The 16,739-nt window shown below is 37.4% G+C and overlaps 1 protein-coding gene across 1 annotated transcript in view; it reads left to right on the forward strand.

The window, feature by feature from the left end:
- LOC103512724 (twitchin-like) overlaps window positions 1–16,739 on the forward strand; it is a 29,463-nt gene that overhangs the window by 2,619 nt on the left and 10,105 nt on the right. Inside the window, exons 8-17 of the mRNA XM_026826118.1 lie at window positions 219–494; window positions 713–1,136; window positions 1,528–1,714; window positions 2,019–2,431; window positions 2,833–3,040; window positions 3,407–3,515; window positions 3,653–4,040; window positions 5,064–5,354; window positions 15,445–15,638; window positions 16,159–16,393. Of these exons, the coding sequence (XP_026681919.1) occupies window positions 219–494; window positions 713–1,136; window positions 1,528–1,714; window positions 2,019–2,431; window positions 2,833–3,040; window positions 3,407–3,515; window positions 3,653–4,040; window positions 5,064–5,354; window positions 15,445–15,638; window positions 16,159–16,393 (2,725 nt within the window). The remainder of the gene's footprint in view (window positions 1–218; window positions 495–712; window positions 1,137–1,527; window positions 1,715–2,018; window positions 2,432–2,832; window positions 3,041–3,406; window positions 3,516–3,652; window positions 4,041–5,063; window positions 5,355–15,444; window positions 15,639–16,158; window positions 16,394–16,739) is intronic.

Here is a 16,739-nt window from a genome sequence, read left to right on the forward strand (position 1 = left end):
GCCAGTCCGAGAATATGATAAAATTATTGAGATTTGATAATCAGCGTTCAAATGTTTCTGCTTACTTACCATGTGTGACATAACTCCGAAAGTTACTATCCATCGGTTATCTCTCGCAGTTTCTGGCAGAAGAAAAGAAACATGGTAAGCTACTTTTAGCAAAGGTTGAAAAGTAGGTCCATCTTGAGTAATAATTACCATTCACTTCGTTCTTCCAGGTTGGAAATCTATCAGAGGGCGAAGAATACACTTTCCGTGTTATTGCTGTCAATGAGGCAGGTAACTCCGAGCCAGGCAAACAGAGTGGTCCTGTTATTGTTGAGGAACAACCAAACAAACCTGTCATGGATTTGAGTGGAGTCAGAGACATCACAGTGAAAGCTGGAGAGGACTTCTCCATTCATGTACCTTTCATGGCCTTCCCTCAACCGGCAGCTTTCTGGTTTGCCAACGATTCTATTATTGACGACAGCGACACCAGAGTTCACAAACAGGTAATGTTGGTCAATTAGTTGTTTTTGCTTTGTCTTTTATGAAAAGGAAATCCAATTTTTGAGTAAAATTGTCATTTTCCAACATATTCTCAACTATCCTCGCCATGTCCATAGTCGTACCCTGCCAGACAAGGTGAAGGATGATGCCTTCAAGGAACTAATACCAATCCTTTTATTTTACCTATACCATTCTTGAACTCTTTACCTTCCTTTTTCAGCTGACAATGAACTCCGCCAGTCTGGTCGTCAAAAACTCGCAGCGTTCTGACGGAGGTCAATACCGTCTCCAACTGAAGAACCCTGCTGGTTTCGACACCGCTACCTTACACGTCAGAGTCCTAGACCGACCTCATCCTCCTGAGAATCTACACGCTGATGAATTCGCTGGAGACTCACTCACACTCTACTGGACTCCACCTCGCGATAATGGCGGATCCGAAATCACCAACTATGTCGTCGAGAAGAAAGACTACAACTCGACCGTGTGGACTAAAGTGAGCAGCTATGTGACCACGCCGTTTGTACGAGTGAGGAACTTGGCCATTGGAAGCACATATGAGTTCCGTGTCATGGCAGAGAATCAGTATGGATTGTCCAAACCAGCCCTGACCATTGATCCTATCAAGGCGAAACATCCATTCGGTAAGTTTTACATCTAGTAAAATAGGGGTGATTGGACTACACCGACCAGGAGTTTAAACGGTATTTGCAAGAACTGTTGAGAGCTCTTCACTGAAGACGAAATAATTTGACTCACCTTACCTAGGCTTTCAATCGAAAGCCAGTCATTAGAATTACCTAGGTAATATGATCACAATAATTTGAGGGACCGTTGATCACAATAATCAACGGTCTTAGCTTTGGGAGAATGAACAAATAGCCAAGTCCTCTTTATTCGAAAACAATATTAAGGGATGCCCAAACATAGTCGACCAGCCGTCGATCGACGAGGTGAATCTATGTTATCGAGGCAGTGTGGACGCGGACGCGGTACAACTATAAATCTCATTTCAATAACTCCTTTCTCTTCCAGATGTTCCCGGAGCGCCCGGTGCCCCCAAGGGAGTTGACTCCACTGAAGACAGCATTAGTCTGGTATGGAGCAAACCTCGTCATGATGGTGGATCGCCTATCCAGAGATACATTGTGGAGAAGCGTCTAATCAGTGATGACAAGTGGATCAAGGCTTCCATGGCTCATATTCCTGATACGTCGCTCAAGTATGTATTTGGGCCTTTGAGGACTCAAGGGGGGTCTTTGAGGGGAAGGGTATAGCCTCAGTACGGGACTTCACTGCTCATTTTCTTGAGTGGGGAATGTGCATGATGAGCCTTTCTTGGGACAGTTGTTGAAAGTTGAATGGGAAACATGGGTATAATGTGGCTGAGAATTTGGGATTGGAGGGTTTCTAGAACTCTGAAATTCTCGTACAAGGCCTGGAAGTACTGTTGGGAAATTGGAATTTTCTCTATTTGAAGGAATGTATTTTTTTTTTTTTTTTTTTTTTTTTTTTTTTTTTTTTAAATACGTGCCTCAACCTGTGGATATCAAGACTAGCTCCGTGTATGATCATTACGATATCTTAGAAGAAATCGGTACTGGAGCTTTCGGCGTTGTTCACAGATGTAGAGAAAGGAAAACTGGCAACATCTTTGCTGCTAAGTTTATCCCAGTGTCTCATAACTTGGAAAAGGAACTGATTAGAAAAGAGATTGATATTATGAATCAACTCCATCATCCTAAGCTAATCAATCTACACGATGCATTTGAAGATGACGATGAAATGGTGCTCATCTTTGAGTTCCTGTCTGGAGGAGAACTGTTTGAGAGAATCACAGCTCCAGATTACAAGATGTCTGAAGCAGAAGTCATTAACTACATGAGACAAGTGTGTGAAGCTGTCAAGCACATGCATGAGAAGAATATCATTCATCTCGGTAAGTGAAACCTATTGAATTTAATTCACAGGTACCTGACTAGGAAATGGGGTTCAAAAGTTACCTTATAATAACAAGTGGGTAAACATATGAGTGTAGTTTACTCAGCAGACAAACAATTTAGATTACAAATTTGCCAGACATTTTTTCTCAAAAGCAAGAACGGTCTTGAATACGGAAAGTTCCACTAAACCAATAATTTCCTTCCTTCCAGATGTCAAACCTGAAAACATCATGTGCCAGACCAGAAACAGTACAAAAAAATGAGGTTCAAAAGTTACCTTATAATAACAAGTGGGCAGACATATGAGTGTAGTTTACTCAGCAGACAAACAATTTAGATTCCAAATTTGCCAGACATACGGAAAGTTCCACTAAACCAATAATTTCCTTCCTTCCAGATGTCAAACCTGAAAACATCATGTGCCAGACCAGAAACAGTACAAATGTGAAGATGATTGACTTTGGGCTGGCGACCAAGTTGGATCCCAACGAAGTGGTGAAAATCTCGACAGGAACTGCCGAATTCGCTGCTCCAGAGATCGTAGAGCGAGAACCAGTTGGATTCTACACAGATATGTGGGCTGTGGGAGTTCTAGCCTATGTGCTGTAAGTAAATTTTTGAATTTTATTTCTTTTTATTTAGAGAATTACCTTTGACCTCAGGAAAATCTCTTTTATATGGGAATCTTTGACTCTTTTTTTTGGAATTATTAAGTCAAATGTAGAAAGTGTTGATAATTGTAAAGTCTAGTAGGGAGAACTATTCTTCTGAACCAGGACTTTTCCTCTTTAAGAGAGAGAGAAAAACATCCTGTCCTTAAGGTGTGTCTACACATAGCCGACCGGCCGTCGATCGACATCAACTGAATCGTCCACACTGCCTCGACAACATAGATTTCCCTTGTGGGTCACCTATGTTCGGACACACCTTTACAGAACGTCAATGTGACTTTATTCTTGTTTCCCTTTCAGACTGAGTGGCCTGTCACCGTTCGCCGGAGAAAATGACGTCGAAACCTTGAAGAATGTCAAAGCTTGTGACTGGGATTTTTATTGGAATCATATTGAAACAAAATGCTCAGCAGACAAAATATAAAATAGTTTCATCAAAGTGTAAGATTAAAATCCTTTCAACTGCGAAAAATTCCTCAGAAGTAGGCTCCGTAGATTCTGTAATAATCGCCTAATATTATTTATATTTTAAATTCTCCTGCAGAGATGTTGCTGAAGACACCAACTGGAGAGTCGCCAACGACTATTTGGTCAAAGATCCGACCTACATCGTCCACAGTCTACTGCAAGGACACGACTATGAATTTCGAGTCAAGGCTAAGAACGCTGCCGGATTCAGTAAACCCTCGTTGCCATCTTCCAAGTTCCACCTCAAAGGAAAGGCCAAAGTTCCCACTACATTCCTGGTTAACTGGTGACCATAGAAACAGAACCAACTCGATCAACCAGAAGAACCTGATCAAGATGAGAGACAGGATCAGATCCAAGTACGAAGGCTGGGATGAGTGTGTGCTACCGCTGGGTAGACTATCGCAGTACAGTAGTCTGAGGAAGCTGCAAATCGACAGATTCAGCATACAAGATACTTCGTTTGGTAAGTATTGGATCTTTTCATATTTCGCCTATTGATCTCGGGAAGTTACTTTACAACTAAATGTAAACTCAAATGAAGGAGTAATGCGAAAAGCTCTTCATCAGAAGACATCATGGTTCTTTTAATATTTTTCGCATTCAAGCTAAAACTACTGGGCTATTGTTACATTGACAGAACGGCACCAATACAAATATCTTCGGTATCTGCTAAATACGAGTAGTAAATTTTTTGTTGTAGCGAGGTTTCGTTATTTTGTATTTTAAAGAAACGGGAAAATGGACCTTTTTCGTTATATCGCAGTCGTTCTGTATTTTACAGGCGAACTCAGCTCAAACTTCATATTTAATCAACCTCTATCCCCAATTTCTTCTTCATTTCAGACCGTAGACAAGCTGCGCCCAGATTCGTCATCAAACCACAGAGTGCGTTCTGTTACGAAGGCCAAAGTGTCAAATTCACATGCCGTGTCATTGCTATTGCCACGCCGACTCTGACTTGGTTCCATAACAACCAGGAGCTCAAGCAGAGTGTCAAATTCATGAAGAGATACGCTGGAGATGACTACACGTTTGTTATTATCGCAGTACAGTAGTCTGAGGAAACTGCAAATCGACAGATTCAGCATACAAGATACTTCGTTTGGTAAGTATTGGATCTTTTCATATTTTGCCTATTGATCTCGGGAAGTTACTTTACTACTAAATATAAACTCAAATGAAGGAGTAATGCGGAAAGCTCTTCATCAGAAGACATCATGGTTCTATTATTTTTCGCATATAAGCTAAAACTACTGGGCTATTGTTACATTGACATAACGGCACCAATACAAATATTAAGCTTCGGTATCTGCTAAATACGAGTAGTAAAGTTTTTGTTGTAGCGAGGTTTCGTTATTTTGTATTTTAAAGAAACGGTAAAATGAACCTTTTTCGTTATATCGCAGTTCTACTGTATTTTACTGGCGAACTCAGCTCAAACTTCATATTTAATCAACCTCTATCCCCAATTTCTTCATCATTTCAGACCGTAGACAAGCTGCGCCCAGATTCGTCATCAAGCCACAGAGTGCGTTCTGTTACGAAGGCCAAAGTGTCAAATTCACATGCCGTGTCATTGCTATTGCCACGCCAACTCTGACTTGGTTCCATAACAACCAGGAGCTCAAGCAGAGTGTCAAATTCATGAAGAGATACGCTGGAGATGACTACACGTTTGTTATCAACCGAACCAAGATGGAGGATAGAGGAGAGTATATTATCCGCGCTGAGAACCATTACGGATACCGGGAGGAAGTGGTCTTCCTGAATGTACAACGTAAGTATGATCTGCCTGTTATTCATTACAAGAATCACAGGAGTGACTTGAGAAGATGGAGGGAGAAAAATTTAACAGGGTATGAGGTACGCAATAGGCCTTGAAGGGACTGACAAGAAACGCCGTCCCTATTTATGTAGGAAAAGGATTACAAGAATCACAGGAGTGACTTGAGAAGATTGAGGGAGAAAAATTTAACAGGGTATGAGGTACGCAATAGGCCTTGAAGGGACTGACAAGAAACGCCGTCCCTATTTATGTAGGAAAAGGCTAGGAAGAAGAAGACAGGAATCACAGTAGTATATTGAAGTTTAACTCATTTTTTATGGCACTACGAGTATACGAACCGCGATCCCTTCGGTAATAAATCCAATTCCAATCACAACAGTTCTCAAAAACACACTGTTTAATGTCCATTTTCCATCTTCAAAGGCACCTAGAATAGTGAGCCATCTGAGCTCTGCATTTGTCAACGACGGTGATCCAGTAACGCTACAATGTAGAGTAGCAGGTAAGAACTGATTATAACACAATATGAAATTAAATATTAACTCTATCCCAAATTTCAAAGTAGAAAGTAAAAGGCGAAATTCAGAGAGAAACAATGAATAAAATTTATTGACAGACTGCACAAAGTTTGGGTTGCCAATTATATATTTGAGACTAGCCGAAATCCGTCGCTTCGCTTTACCAGCAGAAATCCTTAAGGCATGGCTGTTCATATCAATCATCTATTTAGTGGTCTTGCTAGGCGTAGCTTAACAAAAACGAACCGGAAAATAGCCTATAACCTTCACGGGAGTGCAAGCAATAAGTTGACAAAGTTTCATAGTATAAAATTAAATATTAACTCTATCCCAAATTTCAAAGTAGAAAGTAAAAGGCGAAATGCAGAGAGAAACAATGAATAAAATTTATTGACGGACTGCACAAAGTTTAGGTTGCCAATTATATATTTGAGACTAGCCGAAATCCGTCGCTTCGCTTTACTAGCAGAAATCCTTAAGGCATGGCCGTTCATATCACTCATCCATTTAGGGGTCTTGCTTGGCGTAGCTTAACAAAGACGAACCGGAAAATAGCCTATAACCTTCACGGGAGTGCAAGAAATCAGTTGACAAAGTTTCATAGCAATCGGATGAGCGGTTTGGCCAGGCATAAAGTTTGAACAAACAAACACACACACACACACACACACACGATAAAGGGATTACATATCGATATTCTAAATATTTTTTTTTTTGCTTTGGCTAAATTTGGTTCGGCCATTCTACTTTTTTTGTTTGGCTTTTTGGCAAAAAAAAGGCTAGTTTTTACTGATATAATTTTGTTTGCAAATTATAATTATAAGTAAATATAATTTAACAACTAATAAATTTGCATCTGTTTCGCGTGTTCCAGGAGCTAACAAATACGATGTCATCTGGTTGCACAACAACATTCTACTTTTTTTGTTTGGCTTTTTGGCTAAAAAAAAGGCTAGTTTTTACTGAAATAATTTTGTTTGCAAATTAATTGGTAAATATAATTTAACAACTAATAAATTTGCATCTGTTTCGCGTGTTCCAGGAGCTAACAAATACGATGTCATCTGGTTGCACAACAACAAGGAGATCAAGCCCAGCAATGATTTCGCCTACAGCAGCGTGGCCCATGTTCACACTCTGAAGATAGCTGAGATTTTCCCTGAAGACTCTGGCGTTTATACTTGTGAAGCTTTCAACGACGAAGGAGAATCCTTTAGTAGTTGCACTTTGCTGGTCCAAGGTAATGGTTCCTTCTAATCCTTCTATACACATCAGAGTTTCGAGTTTTTTCGGCATTTTATATGGGTATAAAATGAACTTTTTTTTGTGAGGAGGAAAATCTTTTTGACTTCTCCAGCATGGTGTGGAGGGTATGCTGGAGTCACGGCTCAGGGTATGGTGTTTCGCCCTTCTGTGCATCAGAGTTTCGAGTTTTTCGGCATTTTATATGGGTATAAAATGACCTAATGGCCAAGTTCCCGACATTTGAAAACAACAACATATGGGTATACTCTTCTATACTTAATAAACTTGGAGTAGACCAGCTTAGTCTGGCTGGGGGACTTTGAACAGGGAGGATACCAGTCTGAAATTTCCCTTGGTGAAGAAATAGCAAAGGTTGAGTGCGACTCGTATTTTTTTTTTTTTTTTTTTTTTTTTTTGGGCCAAAACCAAAAAACGGGCCTTGTTTTTTTTTTTTTTTTTTTTTTTTTTTTTTGTGGCCAAAACCAAAAGTCAGCCCAAAAGCGATCACCCCAAGGCTGATTGAGAGACTGACGAAAAAAGCCGGCCCTTGAGAACACGGTAGGAGGAGAAGAAAAAGAAGATTTTTACTATTCAAAACTAATTGATTACCTTTCCCTACTTTGACTTTCAGTTCCCAATGAGCCACTGAAAGAACCACTCTTCAAAACATTCCCAAAATCTGCCACCGTCACAGTTGGTGAAAGTATAGAATTTGAGTGCGCATTTGAAGGAAAACCCGAAAAAGGTAAGCAAATTCTTTGAAGATTCTGACATAAACCCAAAAAAGTAGGGCCATATTAAGTAAGAAAATGCAAGAGAATCTAATGAGATGGTTTGGGCATACATAGAGGAGAGACGAGTTATGTAGATAAAAAGTAGAAAAACTACCTATGCCGGGAGAGAGAAAGGCCAAAAATGAGGAGGTGAGGAAGATATTGAAATGTTCTATTGAAGTGCCGAGGTTCCTGATAAAAAGTTCTGTATTAGAGTTCCGGAACCCAGTCACTCGATTAGGCTCCCGGCACCCTAGCTTTTTACTTTCCTTATTCTGTTTAGTGCTGACAAGAATGTGTTTCTTTTTCTATTCAGAAATTATTTATTGATTTTTTTTCTTACTGTACGAATCAAGCACTTCTTATCAAAACTTTAATGAATAATTAAGCAGTAAATAGATGAATCGACATGACCAGTACTTATTCGCGGGAAGGTTTTGTTATTAATAGACATACGCATAAAACTTTCCTAAATGAACGTGGAGAAACGGTAATAGGTAGGTAATACATTAAAAAATACAATTAAATTTGATTAAGTTATCTACGTTACAAAAGTAGTAAGCAACTACTGTAAAGATCTCCAAAATCACAAATGGCCCTAATAACAATCAATCAATCAATTTTATTTGTACAAATATACAATTGTATGTGGTACAATGTGGTACAATAACTATTTTTTAATGTGATTTCTCAATTATTTAGCCTACCATTAACATGGTATCTTAAGGCTAAATAATAATCTTAAGGCTAAATAATTGAGAAATCACATTGATTGATCTCAGGTACCTTTTTTTTAAAAAACAAAACCAAAAGAAATATCAAGATTATTTATTGGGAATATCTATCGTACCTATCTTTTTTTTTCTCAATTTTCATACTGAACCTATTTATTATTTTTTCTTTTCTTAATACCAGTAGTACCTATTCATTTGTGCATTCTATTCAAACAAATGCAAAAGCACAAAGTTTCCATTTCAGTCGAAGAATAGAAAAAAAAGAGCATTTTGACGTTACAAACAACTTATCCACTACTCGGCAACCGCATTGCGATATTTAAGTTTTAATTAACGAATTGAAACAAAGCAGAAAAAAATATGAACATTTCAAAATGAATATCATCACAAAAGCTTCTTTGCAAAACTAAAAAAAAAGTAAACAACTCAATTTCGAATCTTCAAATTGTTTTTATTTTTTAATTAACAAAGTTTATTTGATTATAATCCCCAACAAAAACATTGCTGTAAAAAGGGCTGTGTTCTCTTGGTTATAATACTGGTTAGATGTAGGTAGAAACTTATAATGAAATAAAATAGATATTATCTAGCTTCGGTGTAAGCTCCTATCTAGTATTATTATGTTAAGGCGGTCTCTTCCTGATCCCTTGTGTGCCGCGTCCATTTTCATTTAGGACTATTGCACTGCTCCTATCTAGTAATATTGAAAATAATATTGAAAATGAAACCGGGTCAAATTGTATAGTTACTGAGCGGAAAAATCAACAATAGGTGCCTCATCGCAAGAATCGCTTGACAAAAATCTAGCAACATTAAAGCGCAAATCTATTTATTTTACTACGGCAGTTACCTACTGATTGTATTATTTCGCCATACCGGTGGACATCGGCTTTGGAGTCCTCCAATTTTCGCCAGGTGTATTAATTGTACCTTTTTTTTTATTTTAATTTACCAACTTAAAAATACGAAAAGTCCGCGCAAAACGCAAATACCTACAGTAAATTTAAATATGTATATGAATATTATTCAAATATATCGCTGAACATTATTCCGAGATTATGTACTACCCAAAAAAGTAGGGCCATTAAGTAAGAAAATGTAAGAGAATCTAATGAGATGGTTTGGGCATACATAGAGGAGAGACGAGTTATGTAGGTAAAAAGTAGAAAAACTACCTATACCGGGAGAGAGAAAGGCCAAAAATGAGGAGGTGAGGAAGATATTGAAATGCTCTATTGAAGTGCCGAGGTTCCTGATAAAAAGTTCTGTATTAGAGTTCCGGAACCCAGTCACTCGATTAGGCTCCCGGCACCCTAGCTTTTTACTTTCCTTATTCTGTTTAGTGCTGACAAGAATGTGTTTCTTTTTCTATTCAGAAATTATTTATTGATTTTTTTTCTTACTGTACCAATTGTACCACAACCATGTTTCTTTTTCTTCTTCCTCCCTCAGTGAGTTGGTACAAGGATGGAAATCCAGTGAGTGACGATCCAGCCACATATCAATTCACTCAAATTGGACAGACATACAAAATGAAGATCCTGAGCACAACTTTGGACGACGTGGGTCAATATTCAGCTCAAATGGGAGGCATCATTGCTGCCTTCTCACTGAATGTTGTCAAGGAGTCGTGATAGAAGCAACACCACCAATGTAGATAGAGGATTTTGTTTTGTGTCTGAGTCCTTAATTTGAGTAAGTATTCGAGTTTTTCATTTTAATTTTCTAGTAACTACTGAGGTACTGTTGAATGCCGAAAAACCATGAAACTCTATTTCGTGTTAATATAGGCCGGGCGGCGCTTCGAACTCTTGACGTTCGCGCGCCTCCCGGCAAGCTTGATACCCAAAATATGAACTGAGGTACTGTTGAATGCCGAAAAACCATGCAACTCTATTTCGTGTTAATATAGGCCGGGCGGCGCTTCGAACTCTTGACGTTCGCGCGCCTCCCGGCAAGCTTGATACCCAAAATATGTTGCCAGTGAGGCTAATCGAAAGCAAACACTTTTTACTTTCCTTATCCTATAGGAAGGAAAGTAATCTAATCGGGTCAAATTTTCGATGGTCAGTTTTTAGTGCCAAAACACGTTTTGAATTTGTGGATTTAAAACAAATCATTTCGTAAAACGTAAACAGTTCTTATAAAATATCGAAGAATGTCATATCGAGACCTTCAATTTACTGGAGTAGAGGTAAAAGTACCTCCCAGGAGCTATCCAAAATAAAACTAGGGATCTCAAAACGTGTTTTGGTACTAAACAATACTAATAAGACTCAAAACAGAGTGGGGCGGAGACCATAGCGCAAAGAGTATATCGAGCAGATAGAGGGAAATGACGACTTCAAACCACATAGAACTGAGAGCTCTATGCTCTATGCTCAACTCTGTTTCTAGCCTTAGAGGGGCCACCGCTATTATTTCAATCTCACCCTGTAGGATATAATTGAGACTGAGAGGGTTGGCCAGGGGGTAAGGTTATACAGGGGGTAAGGGGTTGTTATCAACAATTATGACATAATAGGAACCCCAGTGAGTATCATCCCTCACAATTCAAAAAGCTCTGTCTGGTAATTGAAAAGAAACGGGAAATCAAGCACTTCTTATCAAAACTTTAATGAATAATTAAGCAGTAAACAGATGAATCGACATGACCAGTACTTATTCGTGGAAAGGTTTTGTTATTAATAGACATACGCATAAAACTTTCCTAAATGAACGTGGAGAAACGGTAATAGGTAGGTAATACATTAAAAAATACAATTAAATTTGATTAAGTTATCTACGTTACAAAAGTAGTAAGCAACTACTGTAAAGATCTCCAAAATCACAAATGGCCCTAATAACAATCAATCAATCAATTTTATTTGTACAAATATACAATTGTATGTGGTACAATGTGGTACAATAACTATTTTTTAATGTGATTTCTCAATTATTTAGCCTACCATTAACATGGTATCTTAAGGCTAAATAATAATCTTAAGGCTAAATAATTGAGAAATCACATTGATTGATCTCAGGTACCTTTTTTTTAAAAAACAAAACCAAAAGAAATATCAAGATTATTTATTGGGAATATCTATCGTACCTATCTTTTTTTTTCTCAATTTTCATACTGAACCTATTTATTATTTTTTCTTTTCTTAATACCAGTAGTACCTATTCATTTGTGCATTCTATTCAAACAAATGCAAAAGCACAAAGTTTCCATTTCAGTCGAAGAATAGAAAAAAAAGAGCATTTTGACGTTACAAACAACTTATCCACTACTCGGCAACCGCATTGCGATATTTAAGTTTTAATTAACGAATTGAAACAAAGCAGAAAAAAATATGAACATTTCAAAATGAATATCATCACAAAAGCTTCTTTGCAAAACTAAAAAAAAAGTAAACAACTCAATTTCGAATCTTCAAATTGTTTTTATTTTTTAATTAACAAAGTTTATTTGATTATAATCCCCAACAAAAACATTGCTGTAAAAAGGGCTATGTTCTCTTGTTTATAATACTGTTTAGATGTAGGTAGAAACTTATAATGAAATAAAATAGATATATTATCTAGCTTCGGTGTAAGCTCCTATCTAGTAATATTGAAAATGAAACCGGGTCAAATTGTATAGTTACTCAGCGGAAAAATCAACAATAGGTGCCTCATCGCAAGAATCGCTAGACAAAAATCTAGCAACATTAAAGCGCAAATCTATTTATTTTACTACGGCAGTTACCTACTGATTGCATTATTTCGCCATACCGGAGGACATCGGCTTTGGAGTCCTCCAATTTTCGCCAGATGTATTAATTGGGAAAAGCCGAAAGAATATTGAATATTTATGCGTAACACTTTGTGATGAATATTTATGCGTAACACTCCCATAAACTGCGATATTACATTTGCCTTTTTTTTATTTTAATTTACCAACTTAAAAATACGAAAAGTCCACGCAAAACGCAAATACCTACAGTAAATTTAAATATGTATATGAATATTATTCAAATATATCGCTGAACATTATTCCGAGATTATGTACTTGTCTGTCTGTAAACAAAATATCTCGAGAACGGTAAGAGCTAGAGAGTTGAAATTTGGTATGTAGCTGTCAAATGTGAATAACTACGGGTTTATGTAAATTGTGTACAAAGAAGAGTATAAAAGAAATCTTAATTAATAAAAAGATTCTAGTAACTTTATAAAAAGAAATTAATTCCTCTCATCTCCGACACATTTTCAGAAAACGAATGACCGCTCACGAGTGTCTGCTACATTCCTCTCTCATATGAAGGTACTGTTTTAGATATCTATTTCTCCTTACGACTGTTCTAGTAGGTATACATATACATACCTACTGTTAACTGTTTTTTTCTCATATGTAGAAGGTACGAGTACTATTATCTGTTTATCCTTATAATACGACTGTTAGGTGTGTAGGTAGTAGGTACTTTGTGGATGATTTCGACTTTCAGCAACGAGTTTGTCCTAACAAACATTGATTTCTCTTACCCGAGACCACACTGGGAGAATGAAATTAACCCAATCGGATTAACTTTAAAAGTGTATTCCCAGGAATTTCTCCTTAGCATAAGGTATTTTACGAAGGTATTATTTATTACCTATGTGGAAATATGAAACGCTAAACCTAGTTCAACCAGACTAAAACTACGTGACTTTTTCCTTATTTGCATAGAAAAAAACATCCCAATTTACCCAAGATCACCCAATCGGATTTACTTTAAAAGTGTATTCCCAGGAATTTTTCCTTAGCATAAGGTATTTTACGAAGGTATTATTTATTACCTATATGTGGAAATATGAAACGCTAAACCTAGTTCAACCAGACTAAAACTACGTGACTTTTTCCTTATTTGCATAGAAAAAAACATCCCAAACCACACACTGCGACATGATATTTTAATGATCCTTTCATTGAATAGCTTTTCAAAGCTCAGTGATTTACAGAGAGAAAATTTCAGCGGGAATTATTACGCACGAGTTGTGTAGAGATTTTCTCAGAACAGGCAAAGACAAGTGCCATCCAGTCGAATTCTTCTTTTTAAAGGCAGGATTTTTAAGAGATAAATTTGCGTTCAAAAACAAATCTAACATGTCCGTGAAACAGGGTGGGTCATGTGTTTTGAATGCGTTTTTGTGGATTTAAAACAAATCATTTCGTAAAACGTAAACAGTTCGTATAAAATATCGAAGAATGTCATATCCAGAGCTTCAATTTACTGGAGTAGAGGTAAAAGTACCTCCCAGGAGCTATCCAAATTTCCAAAATAAAACTAGGGATCTCAAAACGTGTTTTGGTACTAAACAATACTAATAAGACTCAAAACAGAGTGGGGCGGAGACCACAGCGCAAAGAGTATATCGAGCAGGTAGAGGGAAGTGACGACTTCAAACCACATAGAACTGAGAGCAAAAAGCTCTATGCTCAACTCTGTTTCTAGCCTTAGAGGGGCCACCGCTATTATTTCAATCTCACCCTGTAGGATATAATTAAGACTGAGAGGGTTGGCCAGGGGGTAAGTTTATACAGGGGGTAAGGGGTTGTTATCAACAATTATGACATAATAGGAACCCCAGTGAGTATCATCCCTCACAATTCAAAAAGCTCTGTCTGGTAATTGAAAAGAAACGGGAAATCAAGCACTTCTTATCAAAACTTTAATGAATAATTAAGCAGTAAACAGATGAATCGACATGACCAGTACTTATTCGTGGAAAGGTTTTGTTATTAATAGACATACGCATAAAACTTTCCTAAATGAACGTGGAGAAACGGTAATAGGTAGGTAATAGATTAAAAAATACAATTAAATTTGATTAAGTTATCTAAGTTACAAAAGTAGTAAGCAATTACTTCCTCAAAGTAAAGATCTCCAAAATCACAAATGGCCCTAATAACAATCAATCAATTTTATTTGTACAAATATACAATTGTATGTGGTACAATAACTATTTTTTAATGTTATTTCTCAATTATTTAGCCTTAAGATACCATGTTAATGCTACCATTAACATGGTATCTTATCTTAAGGCTAAATAATTGAGAAATCACATTGATTGATCTCAGGTACCATAAGCGTTGTACAAAACAATACAACTATTTTTTATTTATTATTACCTACTCCCGATATATTGTTAAATTACACCAAAAACCGCCAAAAAGCGGTAAAATGCCGCCAACCGTTGCACCGATATTAACCAAAAGTTGCATCCTTGTAGAAGACAGGAATCACAGTAGTATATTGAAGTTTAACTCATTTTTTATGGCACTACGAGTATTCGAACCGCGATCCCTTCGGTAATAAATCCAATTCCAATCACAACAGTTCTCAAAAACACACTGTTTAATGTCCATTTTCCATCTTCAACAGCTATCCCCAAATCCAATTCCAAGCACAAAGTTCCTAGCCCCAAAAAGGAAAAAAAAAGAAAGTACTGAAAAAACACACTGCTTAATGTCTATTTTCCATGTTTCAAAGCTATCCCCAAATACAATTCCAAACCCCAAGAAGGAAAAAGAAAAAGTCATTGAGAAACACACTGTTCAATGTCTATTTCCCATTTTTCACAGCTATCCCCAAGACAATCCCCGCCTACGTACCCGAGGTACAGCAAGTCAGACGTCGCGAACCTCTGCAGATCACCTTCTGGCAAGAGAAAGTACTGAAAAAACACACTGTTTAATGTCCATTTTCCATGTTTCAAAGCTATCCCCAAATACAATTCCAAACGCCAAAAAGGAAAAAGAAAAAGTCATTGAAAAACACACTGTTCAATGTCTAATTCCCATTTTTTACAGCTATCCCCAAGACAATCCCCGCCTACGTACCCGAGGTACAGCAAGTCAGACGTCGCGAACCTCTGCAGATCACCTTCTGGCAAGAGACAGTCGAGAGTGCCCCCAACTTTACATTCCTTCTGCGTCCTCGTGTCATGCAAGTCAGACAGACCTGCAAGCTGCTGTGTTGTCTCAGTGGAAAACCACCGCCAACGGTAAGATTACACTACTTTTACTCTCAGGGGAGATCAGTATTTTTAGGGAAGAACTTTACGAATAGAGGACATATTTACGAACAGAATACTGTCTCTGATGTAGCACTGAAGCATCAATTCCAAACATCTGATTGGCCAAAATGTACTTCAGTCTGACTTGAGAGCGAGAGTTTGTGTTCATAAATAAGGCCGTTGTGAAGATCAGTACTTTTAAAAAATATAACTGTACGAATATGTCTCTGGAGTTTGAAACACATTCTTTAGTAAGAGAACTTTTCAGTCTCATCGTAAGCTTTACAAACAAGGTATTCCATTTTAATGATAATTGACATACAGAAAAATTAAGTAGGATCATAAGTCAGTCTGAACTGAAGGAACAATAAGATCGCCAAAGAAAAGTACCAATCAAGATGCATAAAAGCCCTGAGGGAAGTGTAATATTTTTTACTTTTATAAGTACAGTCTGTACAGTGGACGACTTTTTTTTTAAATTTAAACAAAACTAATGTCTATGTTTCAGGTGAAATGGTACAAGGGCAACCGAGAGCTGTCCAAACGAGACTACTCAATGTCGTACAGCGATGGAGTCGTCTCCATGGAAATCATTGACTGCAAACCAGAAGACTCCGGAGAATACAAGTGTGTGGCTACCAACAAACATGGAACTGACGAGACCAACTGTGTTGTCATTGTGGAGAGTGAGGAAGAAAGCAAGGAGCAACAGGAACTTGCACATAACTTCCTCTACTCTGGAGGTAAAAAAAAAAAAATATTCGTTCCAATCCACTTGATCTCAATGGGTCAAGTGGGTTGAAACACATGACATGGCTTCAGGCACACTCCATTTCTCAAGGTCTAGGTTTTCCTTGCCGTTGGGATCAATTTAATTTTAAGAAACCTTTACTTACTGATGAAAATTTATAATGAAACAATAATAATAATAGTGCTTATTTATACTGCTCGCATAGGACTGAAAAGTCCCTTTACTCCAGCAGTAGGCTACTACTATTATTGTGGTCAAATTCTCAAATTATTTTGAGGATAAACTTCCATACCTCGGCTGGGATTGAATTTCGTTATATTTGGGGGATAAAAATACGT

The sequence above is a fragment of the Diaphorina citri genome, unplaced genomic scaffold, assembly GCF_000475195.1.
Source record: "Diaphorina citri unplaced genomic scaffold, Diaci psyllid genome assembly version 1.1 scaffold877, whole genome shotgun sequence".
In the NCBI taxonomy this organism is placed as follows: Eukaryota; Metazoa; Arthropoda; class Insecta; order Hemiptera; family Psyllidae; genus Diaphorina; species Diaphorina citri.